The following is a 20727-nucleotide window of genomic DNA, read 5'->3' as shown; positions in this document are numbered from 1 at the left end:
CACCGACCCTCAGACCAACCCTTATCTTCCACAGCCATAGCCTAACCTTACTCATCTCTTAACATAGCCTAACTCTCCACTGCCATAGTCTTAACCTAGTTTTCCGCTGACACAGCATAATCCTAACCCTCCGCTGATGCAGTGAAGGTTCAGTGTGGGGCAATGATATTGGGGAAATTACTGGGCTGAAAAACGCTCCTTGCATACACACTGTATGTGTGTTGCCAATTTCAGCAATTTTCCCCAGTGTAAATGGCTTTTCATAGGGGGACGCTATGGAAAGCCATCCACTCCCAGATGAGTGGCCGGGCCAGCGATGATCCGGGAGCCTGCACCAGCGATCACCACTCATCGCTGCCCTGTGCAGTTTTCAGTTCTGGAGGCCATATCTCCAGAAGGATATAAATACATTAGAGACTGTACAAAGAAGGGCAACTAAAATGGTGCAGGGTCTACATCACAAAACTTACCCGGAAAGACTAAAAAATCTTAATATGTATAGCTTAGAGCAGAGAAGGGAAAGGGGGGACATGATAGAAACTTTCAAATGGTTTTAACAAGGTACAGGTGGGAGACATTCTTCACAGGAAGAGGAGCAGCAGAACATGAGGACATGCACTGACACTAGAGGGAGGAAGATTCAGGGGATATTTGAGGAAAATTTACTTCACAGAAAGAGTAGTGGATAAGTGGAATAGCCTCCCATCAGAGGTGGTAGACGCAAATACAGTAGTACAATTTAAACATGCTTGGAATAGGCATATTGATATCCTAACAAATAAATAAGGATCAAATATGGTTTGAGGTAACATGTTTAAAAAAGGGGCAGACTAGATGGGCCAAGTGGTTCTTATCTGCCGTCAAATTCTATGTTTCTGAACTGAAAGCCGCTCAAACAAGTAAACTAAAAGTGGCCCAGTGTGTATGGGTCGTAGTACCTGTAAAATGTCAACACTTTACATGTGGAAATGGTAAATATGTCAACATTCTGCTGATGCCAATATGTTAAATGCTGACCTTTCAACATCATAACTGTCAACATTGTAGGGGAGACATTATGACTACATACCTTATCAACATCTCTAAAGCCAATGAGGAAATAATTGGATGAGATTTTGTTAGATGTATTGTGGACACTCGTTTTTCCGGGCACTATAGAAACCATTAGCTGACGGGAAAACTATACGAAACATATTTAAACAGTGCTTAAATGAGATTTAAAAAAAAGGATTCTCTCAGTATTATGACAAAACAATTACATTTTCTAAATTCTTGTTGACAACATTTAAAGAAATCTACAGTGATCCTTCAAAGACAACATTGAGATGTTGATGGACATACTGATAGCCATGTTGAGTGTCAGACATTCCTAAGTAATGCCAGAGACATCCTGGTTGTCAGATTAAGAATTCCACATGAAATAAGACAATGTAGGGCTTGTGCAAAGGTTCCACATAAACCTAAGGTAAGGGCTCTGTTTTACTACCACTAAACCACATATATGAATGACCACTGAAAATGAGGAAAAGAAAGCGTTGCATGGGCAACTACACCACACATGTCCATATTGTTTGAAAACTATGTATTTCCTTACATATACCTACATATCTGAGAAGTATGCAGATGTCCTGTACTTGCGTATGTATATTTTACTCCACATCATCACTATCATGTATTTGCAGCTGCTGAACAGATATGTTTCTTAACTAGTCTGAATCAGATATATATATATATATGCTGGGCTGGGGCATTAGCATATGTGTATGCCTTGCGTTTCATGGGAGTTCCCATTAAAATGCTAGGCGTACATATGCTAATGTAGTTATGATGCACGTGCAGGTGGCGGACAGCTGACAAAGCTGGATGTCAGCTGCCCGCCCAATTCCCTGCATTTCTTCACTCATATGTACGAGTGATCTGGGACATCCTTACATATGTGTGCGCCTTCGCCATCATTCGATGGCAATCTGATCGCAAGCCTTGCGTACAAATTCAGCGTGTGAATTGGTGGTGCGGGCTAACCATTCGCAAGGTGGGGTTTGGGTCATTCACAAGGCTGCGTGAACGTGTCTGAGCGAATTCACCAGAATAACGCCCATCAAATGGCATTGTGCTCACTTTTTGTATTGAAGATTACATTGCTGACATTACTGAACACTTATGTGGAGTTAGACGGAAATGATTAGAGACCCGCTGTGTGAGTGCCTTACCTCTTGATTGGCTGTTGTCAGCTTGTTGGTCAGTTCTTCCTTAAGGTTTTCAAGTTGTTGCCTCAATTGATTCTTATCTTCTTCCAAACCCAGTTTCTCCTTTTCATATTGCTGCTGAAGTTCCTGTGTTAATAGCATATTTGTGAACAAAATGAGAGTTGTTGAAAATGCATTTAATTGTTTAAAATTCCAGAGTAAAGAAGGGGCTCCTTTGATCGACTATAGCATACCTGCTCTATAAATAATTTCCATAATACATGCTTTATAAAAAAGCTACTCACATAAATTCAGACCTCCCGGTCAATAATTATAGTCATAGGAACTATACGTAGTCAATGTATTTCTTTGTATCTAGCATATCACTGAAAATTGGAGTATATTTTATGGACAAACCCAATGTGACAACTGTTTGAAACCATTTGTTGTAATGGTGACATAGCGTTGATATGCCACCATGACCCGAACATTTACAATATAATATCACACACAAGCTCATGATTTGCGAGGATAATAATAATACATTATTTGATTTTCAAAGGAGAATTAAGAGGTTTTTATTTGATTGAAAAATATTTGAAATCTATATTCTTAATTTTTTTACGCCACTCTAACCTACAACCAACAATTATTGTCTGCAGCCTAGAACCATGGGATATTCGGAATCTATTGAATCTTTTATTATGAGTTTGACTTTTACAGATTACAGCCAATAAGTTAACATTTAGGAATTCTACTGCAACCAATTTGTCCATGAATTATGAATGAAACCATTTAGAGGCTGTAAAATAAACATTTCACTGTTAGCTTAGAAAGAGCGGCATTGAATTAAGTGTTGTGTCTGCAGTCACTGTGACTCACCATCTGTAGCTTCTTTTTCTCCTTATTAGCAGAGCTGTGTGTTGCCTCAAGCACTGCTTGATGTTTCCATGACATCTCCTCTAACGTCTTTGCATGAGCCTCTTTTAGCTGTACCGTCTCCTCCTCAAATTTGATGCGCAGGTTAATCAGCTCTTTCTCATAGCATTCGCGCTGGGTCTGCTTTGCTTCATTTATTTTCTGCAAAGATGAGACAAGACAAACACATTATGCAATTGTTCATCCATACATCAATCTGTAGACCCATCAATCAGCCTTGGCAACGTAACATATATTATTTTTCATAGTTGTTTACTCTGCTTGAATTCAAAGATGTATAATTTAAAGATCCTTTCTATGCTATCAATTATTTATTAGCATCAAGAGGAAAAGCAAAAAGTGTCAGTCAGTAAACTTAAAATGTCAGGTATAAATATGAATTTCCCTATTTCTCCCGGATTGGCCAAACTAGTTTTCCTAACTCATACCTTGCTTCATAGTTGTGAACAGCATACAAACCTGGCACAATGTTACATTTTGGTCCACTGCATTTCAACACCTGTAATTGTCAACCCCACAGTGTATACTCTGTCATGCACCTACTTCTATGAGAACATGTATAGTTAGTGACTAGTGACTACAGGAGTGCAATAAAAATGCATCAATTCACTATGGAATACTTGCTGTGAGATTAGATTCAGTTGATGGACACTGTTCTAGTAGGGAGTTGGAATCACTTAGTAGGTGGTCTCAAACTCTTATTTCCCCCACCTCGAAAGCAAAGAAAACCACAAAAACATGCACATGGAAAGTATACCATGAATTACAAAACTGTGGCCTGAATTGGCCTGTACACTGTAAAATGTAACACAGAGGGCGGTATTCAATGCTCTTGATTCACTGGGTTTTTTTCGGTGAACAGGGCTAATTTTTGGCGCAATGGAGAATTATTCGTATCCAACGCTTAATGTTCAAACACCAAATGACGGCCAATTCACCCTTTTATAGTCACCGCTATTAGCTTTTGGTTTTTCAATGGGAAATTCAGCACAGTTCACCAAAAGTGTATTCAATTCTAAAATGGAGAACTGTGTTCACTTTTTTTTGGGTGAAGATCGCCGTTTTATGTTTTTTTTTCGAGCGAATGCCTGTGTGCCTGCAGCCAGCCCAAGCAGTGCCAAGAGGGGGATGCCAGCTCACAGGCTGTCAGTATCAGGAAAGTTGGCAGCTGTGGCAGCTCTCTGCCAGGGGGTTATGCTCACTGCCAGGGGAGCAGGAGCTGGAGGTCTGCGGGAAGCTCAGCTGCTGCTGCTGGATCCTGCACTGGCCGCACCCCCTCCCTGCCACCGCCATCCTGTCTGCCTCTGTCCCCCTGCCTTCCACCGTCCACCCTGCTGGCTGTGTGCGCCGGATTACATAAGTTTCGCCATCAGGGGCAGCGAACCCCTGACGAGTTGAATAGGGTGAGAGGAAGGGCTGGCAGCAGACAGGGAGGACGGTGGAAACACGGTGAGTCCAAAACAGGATTTGCTGCCGTGAGCTCGCTGTGCAGTTGAATACTGCACAGAAAGACAACCTGTAATACACCTGCATGTTATATTTCTGGGTTGCAGGTGCTCTGTCCCAAAAACAAACACTTTTGCAATCCTCTACCTCCCAAAAAAAAGGATGTCTGTCTCAGCACTCATACCCTGGTTGGTTACGGCAATAGCAGGAGAACAAATAGCATGGCGTTTTCTCTGTGATTCAGGCCTGCCGAATAAAAGACTCCCTTGGAAAAGTATTTATAGAACTTGTCACTTCCCAATACCCTTGCTTATCTTTGATTGGTTTTATTGTGAAAATGATAATCTCATTTTTTGTTATAATCTACCCTATTGCTGGTTGTTACCCTTGCAGCAGGGATACTTTTTAGTCTATATTGTAACTGCTGGTATAATCTTTAGGGTGCGGACACATGCTTTTTGTAAAGAGAAAAAAACCTGTTAAAACACTATTCATCATTAGGTTGATGATTATGAATGACATCTTTAAAAGGCTGTTAATGTTTATAATTTTCCATATGTTTGGAATTTGTTTTACTAACTCAATTCAAATGAATGTTGGTTTGCTAATGGACAAAACCATGAGCAATACAGGTGGGGCTGATGAGAATTAGATTTGGGTGAGTTATTTTGTTTCTGTGCAGGGTAAATACTGGCTGCTTTATTTTTACACTGCAATATAGATATCAATTTGAAGTGCAAACCCCACCCAAATATAAATCTCTCTGCACATCAGCCCTACCTGCAGTGCATATGGTTTTGCCCATTAGTATATCACTATAGTGTTTCACTAGCTTATGCTAGTTTTTTGGGGTGCCGCACCCTGCACCTAGATATAGCACTATATACCCAATATACAGAGAAGCAGTGACGTGGCTTGGGGGCATATCATACACCTGTGCAGGTATATGTAACCAATATCTCTGAATTCTATTATCATGTAGTGTTCAAGATTGGTTACTAATCCCATTCAGTGAGCTTGGGAAACAATGTATTTTTTTTTACTTAACCCCTCCCTCACGCACCTGAGTGGTATTACTGAACTAATTGAGCATCTACCACTATCTGTATGACAGGGATTTGCAAACTGTAGGTAAGTAAACTGGGTGTTTTATCGTCTCTTATTGGCCATCGTAACCATTCAATTTTCCTGCATCCTTACATCTTCAAAGGTGATGGAGGTCCGGATTTGCAAAGAGGGATCTGATCGACTCCTTATGCTGGATACAGGGTTCTTTTGTGCACGTGCGCACTAGCACTGACTAGTTTGACTAAGTTTTAGAGCTACTAACGTAGTGTAGATTGGAATCTTTGGATCAACTGTCTCCACACTGGAGAAATGCAGAATCGCTCTGGTGATTCTGTGTCCACTGATATTTAACATAAAGTCTAGGCAACTTAATAGCAACCAAATGTACTTTGTAAACTGCTGTGGATATTGAAATCCAGTGCAATTATACAAGATTCTGAATAATAATCCTGTGTGTATGGACGTGGTAGTGACAGTTGGCAGAGGGTGGTGAAAAAGGGAAGTAGATAAAATTACCTGCCGATAGTGTACACATAGGATGGTACTGTCAATTTAAATAATGCCTTGATGTTTAACCACAACATAGCAATGATGAACACACACACACATGTATATATATATTGGTGAATCAGACCGGCAATCTCCCTAATAAATGCAATCTGCGTGGGTGCCTTCCGGTGGCATAGATATAGTCCAGTAGCAAAACAAGCAGCGGCACTCCACGTCTTATATGGTGCAAAAGGTGTTTATTCCAACGTTTCGGGGCGTATTCCCCCCGTTCTCACGGCTAACAGCCTTGAGAACGGGGGGGGGGGGGGGGGGGGGGGGAGAATCCTGGATGAAGGTGATTGATTCTATATATACCATTACCTGCCAACTTTGACCCGTAGGGTCCCCATGTTGTATATGTGATTCTCAGTGGTGCACGGGGGGAGAAAAAAGAATCTCAGGTGGTCCCCTAAATGAAGTTATTCTGTTGAGATTTATTTATTCATTTTATCATTATTTTTATATTTTTGGAGAATTTTTTTTCTGCTGTGCATAAATTAATTAAATTGTAAACGTGAAGTATTAAATGTCCCAAAAAGACATATTAACTATGCTGTGTAATTAAGATTTCCAAGATCCCTGCGATTTTATGAAGTTAATTTAGTCAGATACTGGTATGGCTAGTATGTCTCATTTGTTTGACAATTATCAATGATATGTCAATAAATAGTAGTGATGACCATCATATAACCCTATCAACAATGCACCATTGATGTTATATGTATTTCACCGAATTGAGTAGTGATACGGGCCTAATCATTGGTCAAAATAAATCCTTAAAAGACAAACAAACAACCAAAGTATATACACCAATTCTATATACATATATACATTACCCTCACCTGTCTCAAACTTCTCCTAATGGATATTGTCACTTAAAATGCCCTAATCAGGTTGCTAATACTATAATTTGTTATCCTGTGCACTATAAAATTGCCCTCTCTGTTAATTCAATAGTGGTAACCATTCCGTGCAGACATGAAAAAATCATGTGAAACAACGTTGCCATTCAGGTTATAACACTCACTCACAATGCAGCATAATGTCTCCATTCAGGTTGTGACACTCACATGTGACAATGTATCAATTCTAAGTGATTTTATGCCTAGGTATTGCAGTCTAAGCATCGATCACTTCACCTCAGCGTTATGCGGTTTAACCATATATGGAAAATAGTTATTTAGGCACATATACATACGCATATATTGAACATGAGTGTACTCTGAAGCATTTAAAGGGCTATTTTCATCAGTCACAGTTTTGTTATTTTAGCAAAACTGCGACTGCTACTGAATCAGCTCATGTACCATGTAAAATTCAGTTTGAATACATTTTACAAGGTGTGGATGCATAGCCAATGCTTTTTAGATGTTACAGGATTTATGGGTCCTCATCAAGGTCAAGTGACCTCTGCCTCACCTCAGTGGATATTTTTTCAGGAGTGGCGAAAGTAAAAAATCTTGTAAACTGTTAAAATTTGCATTTCAAAGTGTGATGAAATGCTTCAAACGTTGAGATCTAGTGGAATTATATAGGCTTCTAGAGTGAAAGAGATGTCAGAAAAATGCTAACCTAAGTAGGTTGTAAATCAAAAAAGTCAGTCAAGTTTTCAAGAATCTAATTTTATCTCTGAGCGAAGGTGAAAACTTTTGCAGCTATACATGCTTAACAAAAAGTGAAAAAAAGAAAGAAAATTTTAGACGTCTTATAAAATTGAATTTTTTGGTTATAGATTAAGAATAACCATTTTTTGGTTATAGATTAAGAATTTACAGATGTTCTGGAGCAATAGAAGTAAATTAAGCCTTTAACGTTGATGCAAACAATTTCTAAAGATACTGTATCTGAACTTGATATTACTTGATTACAAACCCCTAAATGTACTGTATACCATAAGGGTACTTGTTTCCTAGAACGGCGCCCACTAAGCTATTTACTCAGTGGGGTATCCTGCGTAGGGAAATCGCAATGCGATGCGATTTTTTCATGGGTACTTATGTATTATCTGGACTCCCATGTTAAATGCACCCCATTTTTTCATACCCCTACTATCCAACTACGCATGGAGTTGATTTTATATAGTGTGGCGAGCGCAGCGAGCCACCGTGCCCGAAGCGTGGTGAGCGCAGCGAGCCCCGCAAGGGGACGCGGTCTCATAAGAAAAACGGGAGTCCAGATATTACATAAGTACCTTTTCATGTAATAATAGGTATACAATAATATGATTGTATGTCATAAAATTAGGTTTTACGCACCCCCCACTATCCAGTGTGGCGAGCCCAACGAGCCCCGCAAGGGGCGTCAATACGCATCCTACAATTTTTTCATACCCCCACAATCCACGTCGGCGTGGAGTTGATTTTACATAGTGTGGCGAGCCACCGAGCCCAAAGCGCGGCGAGCGCCGCGAGGGGACGCGGAATACATGTGAAGTTATCCACATCCCCTCGCCACGCTACGTTCTAGGAAACAAGTACCAAAATAAGTTTTGGATCACCCTCTAAAGTATTATTTGAACAATATTGCACTGGCATATTTCTCAATAATGGCAAAGGAACGGCAAGTAACAAAGGAAGACTGACCATTATAGGTGACTGAAAGTACAACAGCTTCAAACACAGCTGAGCAGTGCCCGAAGAAGGCAAGTATCAGTTTCAACTGTAAATAGAATACTCAGACCTGCAGAATTTACAGGTCAAGGAGTAGTACACTAATACACACTGGAAGTAGGTCTTATGGACAAATTATTCAAATCTTTGATTCATCATGCAGAGTTTCTTATGCAGTAGAGTAGGCTTAAGGATGGTTCCTTAGTGTGTGATGTCACATGTCAAACATGGAGTAGGAAATTTGATGATCTGAGGCTGAATTCTACTGAATTACTGAATTCTAAGAGGCCAATTTTTTTTTTTGCAAATAAGATTTTTATTGACTTTTTAATAGAAAAAGACTCAAAGTGAGGACTTTCTGTGTACAACAATCAGAGGAACAGAAATTATATGTAGTTAATAACATGTTACAGCATTCTGTATAAGATATTTGTATGAGTGATGGTGTGTACACACTTGTATAATGTGCATGAGATTTTGACTATATAGTCAAAATCTCATCTGGATCTCATGCAGATTTTATGGGTTTTAACCCTTGCGATCCTGATGCGCGCTGCCGTATCGCAGACAGAAAGTCTTGGCTGCATAGACTATATAGTGCAGATCTGCACTATATAGTCTAAATTGTATGCAGATAGTCTAAATTGTATACGTAGTCTAAATTGTATACATAGTCTACATTGTACAAGTGTGTACATACTTTAACTTATACAATCTGACACAAAAGTCATAGATAGAAAATAGGGATGAATTGTTGTTTGGGAAACAGGATAGAAAAAGCAAAGCCACAAAGAGAAAGGAAATAGAAAAGCATGAAAAGCAGAAAAGAGGCAACTTATACAGAGTTACTGTATCCATCCTTCTTAAGGTGCATACACGCTGTACAATTTTTTTTGACCATTTTTATTTTCCAATTTCGTTCATTTCGGCCAATCTGAACAAAATTGGTTAAAATATCTTTCAGTGTGAATGCAACAAATGACGAATGATGAGGCGCATACCCGCCGGTTGTTCATCATGGTTGTTCATCAACTGTGCATGCAGCTCAATATGGATATCTTTCAAAAACAGCCTATAACTGTAGCTAGATCTTTCATTTTTTTTTCTTCAACATCTTTTGTCCAGGACACTGGTTCAAGGAAAATATCAACAATATCTTTTATTGCAAATTAAGTTTATTGGTTTTAACTACAAGTACATTAAACAATCTTTGGTTTCAATGTCATTTGTTATAATACGGTCAAAATATCTACATATCAAGCTATACCAGTATGATTTGAAATACATTTGTAGAATGGAAGTATAAGAGAGAGAGTGAGAAAAGTAGAAAAAGGAAGGGGGGAAGGGGGTATAAGAGGGAACACTCCGGGACGCTCCAAGTGAGAATCGAACAAGTATACCACATACACATAGGCCACATGAAAAGAGTTATCGAGTAAGTAACAGAGGGGTAAAGGAGTAGCAAGTCACCGGGAGGGGAGAGGGTTTAAGAGGATTGGGGCGTCATTACATCTTTATAGGTCCTGGAGTCCCGGAAGACTAACCAGTGAGTCCAAGTATTCCTGAACTGGGCGTGTCTGTCGTCTACTGAAGACAAAATGTCTTCCATATCCATATAGAAGTCTATATTCTTAAACCAGTCCTTAATCGTTAGAGGAGAGGAAGAGCGCCATCTCGCTGGTATGACCAACTTAGCAGCATTATTTAAGTGGCATAGCAGGGATTTTTTGTATCTTGAGAGAGGAGCTGGGGAGAGGTGGAACAACCAGAACAGCGGATCTGTAGGAACCGGATCTCCCAATATAGTGCTAGAAAGTTTGATAATCTCAGACCAGAAGGGAAGTATGAGGGGGCATTGCCACCATATGTGTAATGGGTTGCCAGGAGCTTTATAACATCGCCAACCGACATTAGGAACCCCAGTGCCCATTTTGGAAAGTACATCGGGGCATCTGTACCAGCAGGACAATAATTTGTATTGAGTCTTGCGAACCTTCACATTAGGGGAACACACATGTGCCAGGCAGAATTTTTTTTCCCAATTGGTTTCACCAACCTCCTCGCCCAGCTCCCGATCCCAAGCAACAGTAAAGTGGGGGAGTTTCCGCTGGTATCATCTAAAAGGAGGTTGTAAAGTATGGAGATAGTGTGGGAGGAAGGAGACGTACTTGCACAGAGGAGTTCTAAGGGTGTAAGGGACTTAGAAAGTATACTGGAAGGGCTCAGGGATTGGAGATAATGGCAGACCTGTAGGTAACGCCATTATTCAGTGTCAGGTAGGTTCCAGTCAGCCTGGACCTTTGCAAAGGACGAGACTTGTCCCCCACTCACCAGCTGTTCGATCCGAAAGAGGCCTCCACCCAGCCAACACTTATAAGCCTTGAGGTCCAACCCAGGGGGAAAGCAACTATTTGCCAAAAAGGACATATATGTAGAGGACCTAGATGAAATAGAGGGGGCTTTCCAGAGGGACTTCCAGGCGCGCAGAGTGGGTCCTATAGTGGGTTGTTCCAGACTAGGAAGAGAGGGGAGCCATGGGGCTAAGTAGACGACATGGGCACCTCCTGCTGTTCAACCTGGACCCACTGCTTTAATGTATTTCTCCTTGACCACTCGAGGACTCTAGATAACAAGCAAGCATGGTAGTACCCCTGGATATTTGGAAGTCTAAGGCCTCCTCTGGGCGTTGTTCTATGCTATATCTCTAATCTCAAGCGTGGCTGTTTACTTCCCCATACAAAGTCCCGGATGATAGTCTGAACATCCCAAAACCAACCCTGGGGGATCTTAATGGGCAAGGTTTGTAGGAGGTACAGGATTCTAGGAAGGAAGTACATTTTAAGTACTCCCAGTCTCCCAAACCAAGAAAAGGGCCTAGTTTTCCAAGAACTCAGGTCATTTCGCAGCTTTGTCAGGAGGGGGGTGAAGTTGGCCTCAAATAAACAAGCGGGATTTCTAGTGATGGGTACACCGAGGTATTTCAAATGGGAGTCGTGCCAGGAGAAGGGGAAGGCCGATTTAAGTCCAGTAAGCATTTGGGGAGGAGTAGTGATATTGAGGGCGATTGACTTTGAGTAATTAACCTTGAAGTTAGAAAGGTCTCCAAAAACGCAGAACTCCTCTAACAGGTTGGGAAGGGAAGTGGTCGGGGAGGTTAAAGTGGCTGGTAAGTCATCGGCAAAGAGGGCCAGTTTATATTCCGGGCGTGGAGAGTATAACCAGAAATATTTGGGTTCAATCTGATAGAGAGGGCAAGAGCCTCCATGCACAGGATAAATATCAGTGGTGAGAGAGGGCAACCCTGTCTGGTGCCATTCCTAATGGTGAAGGGGCTAGAAAGGGAGCTGTTGACTCTGACTTTGGCGGATGGGTTGCAGTAAAGGGAGATAATGCGTTGATAGAAGATAGGGCCTAGTCCCATGTGTTGTAACACACCGGTCATGAAGCTCCAGTAAATCCTATCAAATGCCTTTTCAGCATCAGTGGATAGTAGAATTGCATGGGCCCCCATCCTGGATATCTGGTGGATGAGGGCAAGGACTTTAGAGGTGTTGTCTCGAGCCTTGCGACCTGGAACAAACCCTACCTGGTCGTTATGTATAATAGCCGGGAGAAAGACTTTCGATCTGTTAGCCAAAAGCTTGGTGAACAACTTGACATCCGAGTTAAGGAGTGAGATGGGGCAGTAACTGGGACATAGGGAACACCTACTTACACATTACGGTGTTGCCCTCCTTAGGGAACACCTTAATGTGGGCTTCTAGGGACTGGCTAGTGAAAGGGGACCAATCAGAGATCGAATTAAAGGCCTCTAGAAGTAAAGGGAGTAACTTATCCTTAAAGGCCTTGTAGTAAACAATGGCGAAGTCATCTGGACCAGGACTTTTCCCAGCAGGGGATGTTTTTATAGCCTCCTCCAGTTCAGGCATCGTGAAAGGCTTCTCTAGTACCTCAATATCAAATGGGGCAAGTTTAGGGAACCCGATCTTGGTGAGATAATCACCAACTGCACAACGCTTCTCTGAAATATCAGGAAAGGATCCCGTGGGGGGAAGGTTGTAGAGTGAAGAATAGTAAGATCAAAATACCTCCGTGATTTTGTCAGTTTCATGGAGAGCCCGCCCCTCCCCGTCTTTAATAGAGGCTATAAAAGAAAGAGCCCTCTGTTCGCGAAGAGCTCAAGCCAACATTTTGCCGGGTTTATTGCCCCACTTCAACAATATCTTCAAATGAAATTGGTCAATAAAATTGTACAGTGTGTATGCACCTTAAGTCTTATTCTATCAGCTCAATTAATACAAAATCACTGGATAGTGTGATCATTCCAGTGGTCCCAAAACTGTGTGCCACTTTTTTGGAGGTCCAGAACTGATTTCAAATATTTATGATCAATGTAAAAGGCTAAATAAGTCCTAGTGACTGGCAATTATATCTATGTAGACAAACAGAAGCATATCTTGTCCCTCACCACATAACTATGCCATATTAACACAAGTTACTTAATTTTATATTATTTTAAACATTTTCAAAATATCTCAATAAGAAACTTTTGGCCTAGGGATGCCATGAAAAATATTCTGGTACTGTAGGATGCCATGATTGAAAAAAGATTGAGAACCACTGGATCATTCACTGACATACCTTGACCATGTAGTTAAGCTTGTATCTGTACTCTTTACCTAGAAGGGCGCCCACGATTTTGATCTTGGGCATCGCAAGGTAAAAAATCGCGTCGGTCGCATCGCATGCGATCAAAAAATCGCATGCGATGCGACCGACGCGATTACCGCGATTTCCCATAGGGAACAATGTTAAATGTCCCAATTGACCCGATTTTCCATAGGGAACAATGTTAAATGGCCCACAGAGGCCAAATAGGCACCCTGAAGTGTGAAATGGCCCCCCCAATTGTTAACGCCACCCCCCGATCAACGTGAACCCGAAGCGTGGCGAGCGCAGCGAGCCCACGAGGGGCAGCGGTACGCGTCCTACGACCTTTTCATACCCCCACTATCCACGTCGGCGTGGAGTTGAGAATAGAAAGTGTGGCGAGCGCAGCGAGCCATCGAGCCCGAAGCGTGGCGAGCGTAGCGAGCCCCGCGAGGGGACGCGGACACCTGTGAAGCCCGCGAGGGGACGCGGATACCTGTGAAGGTATCCGCGTCCCCACGCGGGGCTCGCTGCGCTCGCAACGCTTCGGGCTCGGTGGCTCGCTGCGCTCGCCACACTTTCTATTCTCAACTCCACGCCGACGTGGATAGTGGGGGTATGAAAAGGTCGTAGGACGCGTACCGACGCCCCTCGCGGGCTCGCTGTGCTCGCCACGCTTCGGGTTGACGTTGATCGTGGGGTGGCGTTAACAATTGGGGGGGCCATTTCACACTTCAGGGTGCCTATTTGGCCTCTGTGGGCCATTTAACATTGTTCCCTATGGAAAATCGGGTCAATTGGGACATTTAACATTGTTCCCTATGGGAAATCACGGTAATCGCGTCGGTCGCATCGCATGCGATTTTTTGGTCGCATGCGATGCGACCAACGCGATTTACATTTTAACATGTATTTCTATGTAAAATCGCGGGAATCGCATCGGTCGCATCGCATGACATTATAATGGCATGCGATGTACATGCGATGCCTGCGATGGGCGCCCTTCTAGGTAAAGAGTACCCTTGTATCTATTGTATCTACTGTATCTGTTGTCACTATCCCATCTTCCTCTTGTGGCCACGTTCAGAGAGTTTGGCTACAGTCACTTGTATATAAACTTCTCAATAATATTTACATCTGTTGTCACAGGAACATCAATCTGCTTTCAGATGGTCTTATAGCCTTGACCTTTAAAATGCTTGTCTATAATTTTCTTTCTGATCTCCTGAGATAATTCTCTTCTTTGTTTTCTCTGATCCATGCTCAATGTGGTGCACACTATGATACCAAATAGCAGACTACTGCTAGCAGGCTGAATGAATGGGATGCAGTTGAATTCCCGGCGGTCGGAATCCCGGCGTTCAAAATCCTGACGCCGGAATCCCGACCGCCGACATCCTGACACCTTTTCCCTCGGTGGGTGTCCATGACACCCATAGAGGGAGAATAAATTAGTGTGCCGAGCTTAGCCGGGATTTCGTATGTATTCCGAATGAATGCTTAGAATTTTGAAGAGTTGTCATGCTATTTTAATAAAGCAATCAGTTTAAAATATCTCAATTGAAATATTTATCCTTTCAAAGAGAAGACAATGTTCTATCTATCTATCTATCTATCTATCTATGATATAGATACATAAACATAGTGTTCATTATAGCACCCGCTATCTTTGAAAATCCATGCAGTTCCTCTTCCCTGCCTGGGGTGTCGCTGTCTGCTGTAGTGCTTCAAGCACAGTGTGGTCTGTATATCAGCACTGCTATGCAAACCAGACCTGTGCTAGAAACACCACAGCAGACAGCGACACCCCAGGCAGGGAACAGGAACTGCATGGGTTTTCAGAGATATCGGTTGCTAGAATGAACACTATAAACATATAGCCATGTTGTGTTTTACAACCCATGTTAAGTATAAGCCACAGGTTTGTAACAATGCTTTTTTTTTATTAGTATTACTTATTACTAGTTTGAGCTGGAATCACAGTGATTTGTATGCTGACAGCTGCATATTACACAGCAGAATATTGGCATCAATTGAACAATTGAAGTAATGAACCATAATGAATACTACAACGTTATAATTTTACATTGTAATATTAATACTCCTGCACAGATTCAGAAAAGAAGGTGTATGCAATTGTTAAAATTAGCAATCTGAGAGATGGTGGGGTGGGAACCTTTCAGTCAAATTACAATTCTCCAGTGATTAAACTGTCAATCTGATGACTAATTCATAAAGGTCTAATAGATATAGAAATAAGCAAGGTGACAAAGTAAAAAATTTAATTGGGTACATTTAGGGTACCTAAACACTAATTACAAATCAGAAACACTGTGTACAGATATAGAAAGGAATTCAATACCCTGATGGCGAGCTATCGATGGCAAGAAGTGCTGATAGCTCGCCATCAGTGTGCTCACCTCACTCCTTCTCACTTGCCATTTCCACCTTGCCTGTTCCCTGAGGCAAGGTGGAAGCATGAGTGTGGCCATTAAAACATTGGGGCTCGCCACAAAATGCGACGGACTTGCTGCATTTGCGGCAGACCTCACAGTTGAAGGGGATCCTCACCGTCCTTGTACAGCGAAGATTTGTACCATACATTGAATACAGCGAGGGGGGTTTCACTGGCATCACTAGGGGAAAGCAGGGTGTGCAGCCCGCAATCGGGTGTCACCCTTTGGTAGGGTGACTCCAAACAGTCCTGCACTGACAACCGCACCCAACCACGGTCCGCACATGCCCGTGGGCACATTGCAATCTTGGAGCATAGGAGAAACACTGGTGTAGACAACCGAGTTCTATATTAATACTGTTTTTCCTCTATTTCTCATTGATTTCAATGGCAAACGCCAGCCATTTTTTTGAATTTTTTGACTCCAATACAGACCATTTTTGATATACAGATTAATATCAAGCTGAATAGAAAAACAGAATACTATATGCATAGGCATGTGCACGGTGTGTGCCTGGTGCGCTCTAATGTCAAGAGGGTCAGCATTCTCCCTGCTGCTGTCCTGTTGCTGCTCGCAGTGTCTGACAGCAGCTAGAAGCTCCTTGCATCCCCCCCCCCCCCCCCGTGACTGTGACAGCGTATGCTGAAAAGGGGATGGACCTACCTGCAGCTACCGGCACAGAAGGAGATCTGCAGAAGCAGAGGTTGTGAGTATTATTACTGAACATATATCAGCTACAGCATTGTCATAGATTATACAGATATTGTTGAAACTATGGGGGGAATTTACTAAAGAAAATTTGTAAAAAAAAGGTGTATTTGTATCCAGAAATACACTTATTTTTGACATTTACTATCCCAAAAATACGGCAATTCGTATTCGTATTGATAGCACATCAATACGAATACGAATTGCCGTATTTTCGGGATAGTAAATGTCAAAAATAAGTGTATTTCTGGATACAAATACACCTATTTTTTTTTTACAAATTTCCTTTAGCAAATTTCCCCCTATGGGTTTTATTCTGGTTCACTCTCAAAGGCAAATTCCTTCTCAAATGGACAAAACCATGTGCACTGCAGGTGGGGCAGAAAGAGTTAGATTTGGGTGGGGTTTTATTTCAAAGTGAGATCTATATTACAGTGTAAAAATAAAGCAGCCAGTATTTTCCCTGCACAGAAACAAAATAACTCACCCAAATATAATTCTCTCTGCACATGTTAAAACCTGCCCCACCTGCAGTGCACATGGTTTTGTCCATTTGAGAAGAAATTTGCCTTTGAGAGTGAACCAGAATAAGGCCCATAGTTTCAACAATATCTGTATAATCTATGACAATGCTGCAGCTGATATATGTTCTGTCTGTGTGGTATAAATGCAGCAATTTCAGAAACCACATATACCTAGAAGACTGCAGCAGTTTCACAAACTATAAAGACACCAATAACCCTACCCTTTAGTCCACAACTAACGGCAATTTACTGGCAGCAGTACACAATACAGTCTGCTTGTAAGTGTGGTGGTTGGGAATGTTTTTTTATTATTTAAAATTGCTCTCATAGTCGCATATCAAAATAAGGCAAATTGTGCATATGGATTTTAAATAACCCCAGAAAGCAAAAAAACATCATATATAACAGATGAGATGAGATTTAATAGAATGAGAGATTCAGAAAGTGAGAGATTCAGTAAGAAATCTCCAGTTTATTTTAAAGCGCCAATCATTTACACTGCAAAATCAAATTGGTTTTACAGAGTAAATGATTGCCGCTTTAAAAAATCCTGGAGATTTCTTTCTGAATCTCTCATTCTATTAAATCTCTCCCATTGAGTCACACTGTTGTACACAGAGCCTTTAAAGATTTTTCTCTATCATTTATCACATACTGTAGAAGCAGATTGCATGTGTGGCTCACAGAATAACATTACTATGGGAGATAGTGTAAATGTAAGGCAGGCTGGCTTGTCTGATTCCCCTTCTTCTACATTCCTAAGATCATGGAGGTTCAGAGAATGATGAATGTGTGTACATGGGAGACCTGCCAGATGGCAAAAAGAAAAGTAACCTACTGTATCATCTCTCAGAGTTAGAGCTGTCTCAGGTACTGATATCAAAGGACATTGCTGGGACAGAGTGCCGCAATCACTGATGAGAGAAAGTCAGAGAGAACAGGGGTGTTGGAATGAGGGGCAAAGGGGGCAGCTACACTCCCCCCACTCCCAATATGTGAGAGGCGCCTGCAGGGGATTGGACAGGCAGCGGCAGTGGCGGTTGGGCTGGGATTGACAGAATGGCGCCACTTTCAAAACCTGCTCTGTATTCCGAACTGTGGGGGGTAATTCAGACATGAATATTGCATTTCAGTGCCAAACTGAGATTATATGGGCGGATGTGCAGTAGACTCTGGTATGTGTCAGAGAATACTGTGGAAATCCACCAGTAGGAGGGAGGTTTGTTACATGGGGCTGCATAAAGGCCCTCCCTTCTCTTGATTTGCTTCAGTGTTGGAGGTACTTGACGAGTGCTGTTGAAAAACACTGCTGTGAAGGAAAATTCTACGTCAATACTTATTGATGTAGTATACAAATGTCTAACACTTGTTATGTAGTCATTTGTACAACTGTGACATGCAGTCCTAACCTTCTCCAGAGCGATGATCTGCTGCCTTTGGCGCTCATCAAGGTTTTGATTTTTGCTTTGCAGTATAGCCCGTTCTTCCTCCAACCTTGTTATTTTTTCTTTTATCCTAACTTTTTCTGATTCCAGATCTTGTATGGTGGCTTCTTGTGTCATTTGTGTAGCTTGTAGCATGCCAATGTGACCTGTAAAAAAGCATTGGTATCCATTATGGTTAAGTTATTCTTGTAATTATTAGTAATATTATTACTATTATTATTATTATTATTATTATTATTAACAAGCAACAGCAACAAGATGTGGTTTTTGAGCATTGAACAGCGTTTTGAGATAGTAGAAATAGACTGTCCTACACAGTCTATGTCTACATTTGATTATGATGCTGCGGGGCAGAGCATCCGGATCAAATTGGGATCGGGTGCTGCAGAGCACGGTGCAATTTGCACTAATGTGCTATGCGATTTTGACAATATAGTCAAAATGGACAGTGCAAACTACTTTGTGGGCCTAATTCTGGTTCACTCGCAAAAACAAATGCCTTCTCAAATGGACAAAACCATGTGCACTGCAGGTGGGGCAGATGTAACATTTGCAGAGAGAGTTAGATTTGGGTGGGGTGTGTACTTCAAACTGAAATCTATATTGCAGTTTTAAAATAATGCAGTATTTAGTGCACAGAAACGCAATAACCCCCAAATTTAACTCTCTCTGCACATGTTACCTCTGCCCCACCTGAGGTGCACCTGACTTTGTCTATTAGATAGAGAAATTGCTTTTGCGAGTGAACCAGAATCAGACCCTGTGTGTACACAGCATTGCTCCCATTCATCACTCACAGCAGCCAAATTATCCTGAGAATTCCAAGTGCAAATATAAGAAATGTGCCTTTAACTACATGCAGTGTCCTAATTTTTGGAGTTATTCAGTATTTCATCTATCAATTCTGCACCCTACTACTTTGTATAGAGATTCACACAGATGTACAAATGTTTTTCACTGTTTTTTGACCCGAATGTCGACACAGTCGACATGGACACTGGTTAAAGTGTACCGCTGCACTGGCCATGCTTTGGGCACGGTGCCTCGCTACGTTCGGCACACTATTTTATTCTCCCACCATGCCCTAGTGCAGTCATTCCCAACCACGGTCCTCAAGGCACACCAACAGTGCAGGTTTTAGTGATATCCAGGCTTCAGCACAGATGGTTTAATCAGAATCCCTCATATACTAATTAAATCACCTGTGCTCAAGCCTGGACATCTACAAAACCTGCACTGTTGGTGTGCCTTGAGGACCGTGGTTGGGAATGCCTGCCCTAGTGGATGGTAGGGCATGAAATGCTGCCTGTCGGCACATGTCGCGTCGACATGGACACCGAAACATAGCACTGTGTCCCCTCACATGGCTCGCAGCGTTCGCCATGCTTTGGGCACACTATTTTATTCTCCCACTACGCCCATGTGGATGGTAAGGCATGAAATACCGCCTGTCGGCACATGTCGGGTGAAAAAAACAGTCAAAAACCCCATGTCGACCTATTGACTGTCAACCTAGACCATGTAAATCTAATGCTTGCGTCGACCTAATGACCTGTCGACCTAGAACCATGTTGACCTCGAACCATGTCGAGCTATACCCATGTCGACCTAATTATTGTCGACCAACTTGCTGTAGACCAAATGACCGTATCCCGTTTGGTGCGACAGAGCACATATCTGTAAATGAGTGCTAATACTTGTACACATGGGTAGGGTAGCCGGAGGTATGCCGGGCCCCAGTAAAAATTGGGGGTGTGGCCTAATCTCAGGAGGTCTGGCCATCTCCCGCTATTAGGTCACGCCCCCAAAATTATTATGGGGAGAGTGAAAAAACCCACTAAAGTCAAGGGGGAGTGTTATTACCGCCCCCCCACCCCCTATCAGCAGCAGCAGCACACACCTACCGCATGTGCTGTGCTGACAGCAGGCTCAGCATGAGCTCTCACACGGTCAGTGAGACGCTCATGCTGAGCCTGCTGTCAGCACACCACATGCTGTACGTGTGTGCTGCTGCCCGGGAGGGACGGAGGGGGTTGGACCAGGGCCCCCACCGGGCCCCTCCAGCAAGCCCGGGCCTGGGTAATTAGTACACCCCCCCCATCCCCCGCACCCCATCCCCACTCGGAGGCCCTGCACATGGGTGATGT

The 20727-nt window shown here is 42.3% G+C and overlaps 1 protein-coding gene across 5 annotated transcripts in view; it reads right to left on the bottom strand.

Moving 5' to 3' along the window:
• The window catches only part of FAM184A (family with sequence similarity 184 member A), a 211401-nt gene that overhangs the window by 90088 nt on the left and 100586 nt on the right, over positions 1–20727 (bottom strand). For all 5 annotated transcript variants that reach the window (XM_083176804.1, XM_083176800.1, XM_083176802.1 and 2 more), the window contains exons 5-7: positions 18545–18726; positions 3069–3266; positions 2211–2333 (exon numbers count right to left, since the gene is read on the bottom strand). In XM_083176804.1, the coding sequence (XP_083032930.1) occupies positions 2211–2333; positions 3069–3266; positions 18545–18726 (503 nt within the window). The remainder of the gene's footprint in view (positions 1–2210; positions 2334–3068; positions 3267–18544; positions 18727–20727) is intronic.

This window comes from Crinia signifera, chromosome 3 (genome assembly GCF_055691185.1).
Source record: "Crinia signifera chromosome 3, ASM5569118v1, whole genome shotgun sequence".
In the NCBI taxonomy this organism is placed as follows: domain Eukaryota; kingdom Metazoa; phylum Chordata; class Amphibia; order Anura; family Myobatrachidae; genus Crinia; species Crinia signifera.
The sequence above is the reverse complement of the archived record's forward strand: the minus strand, read 5'-3'. Positions and strand labels throughout refer to the sequence as shown.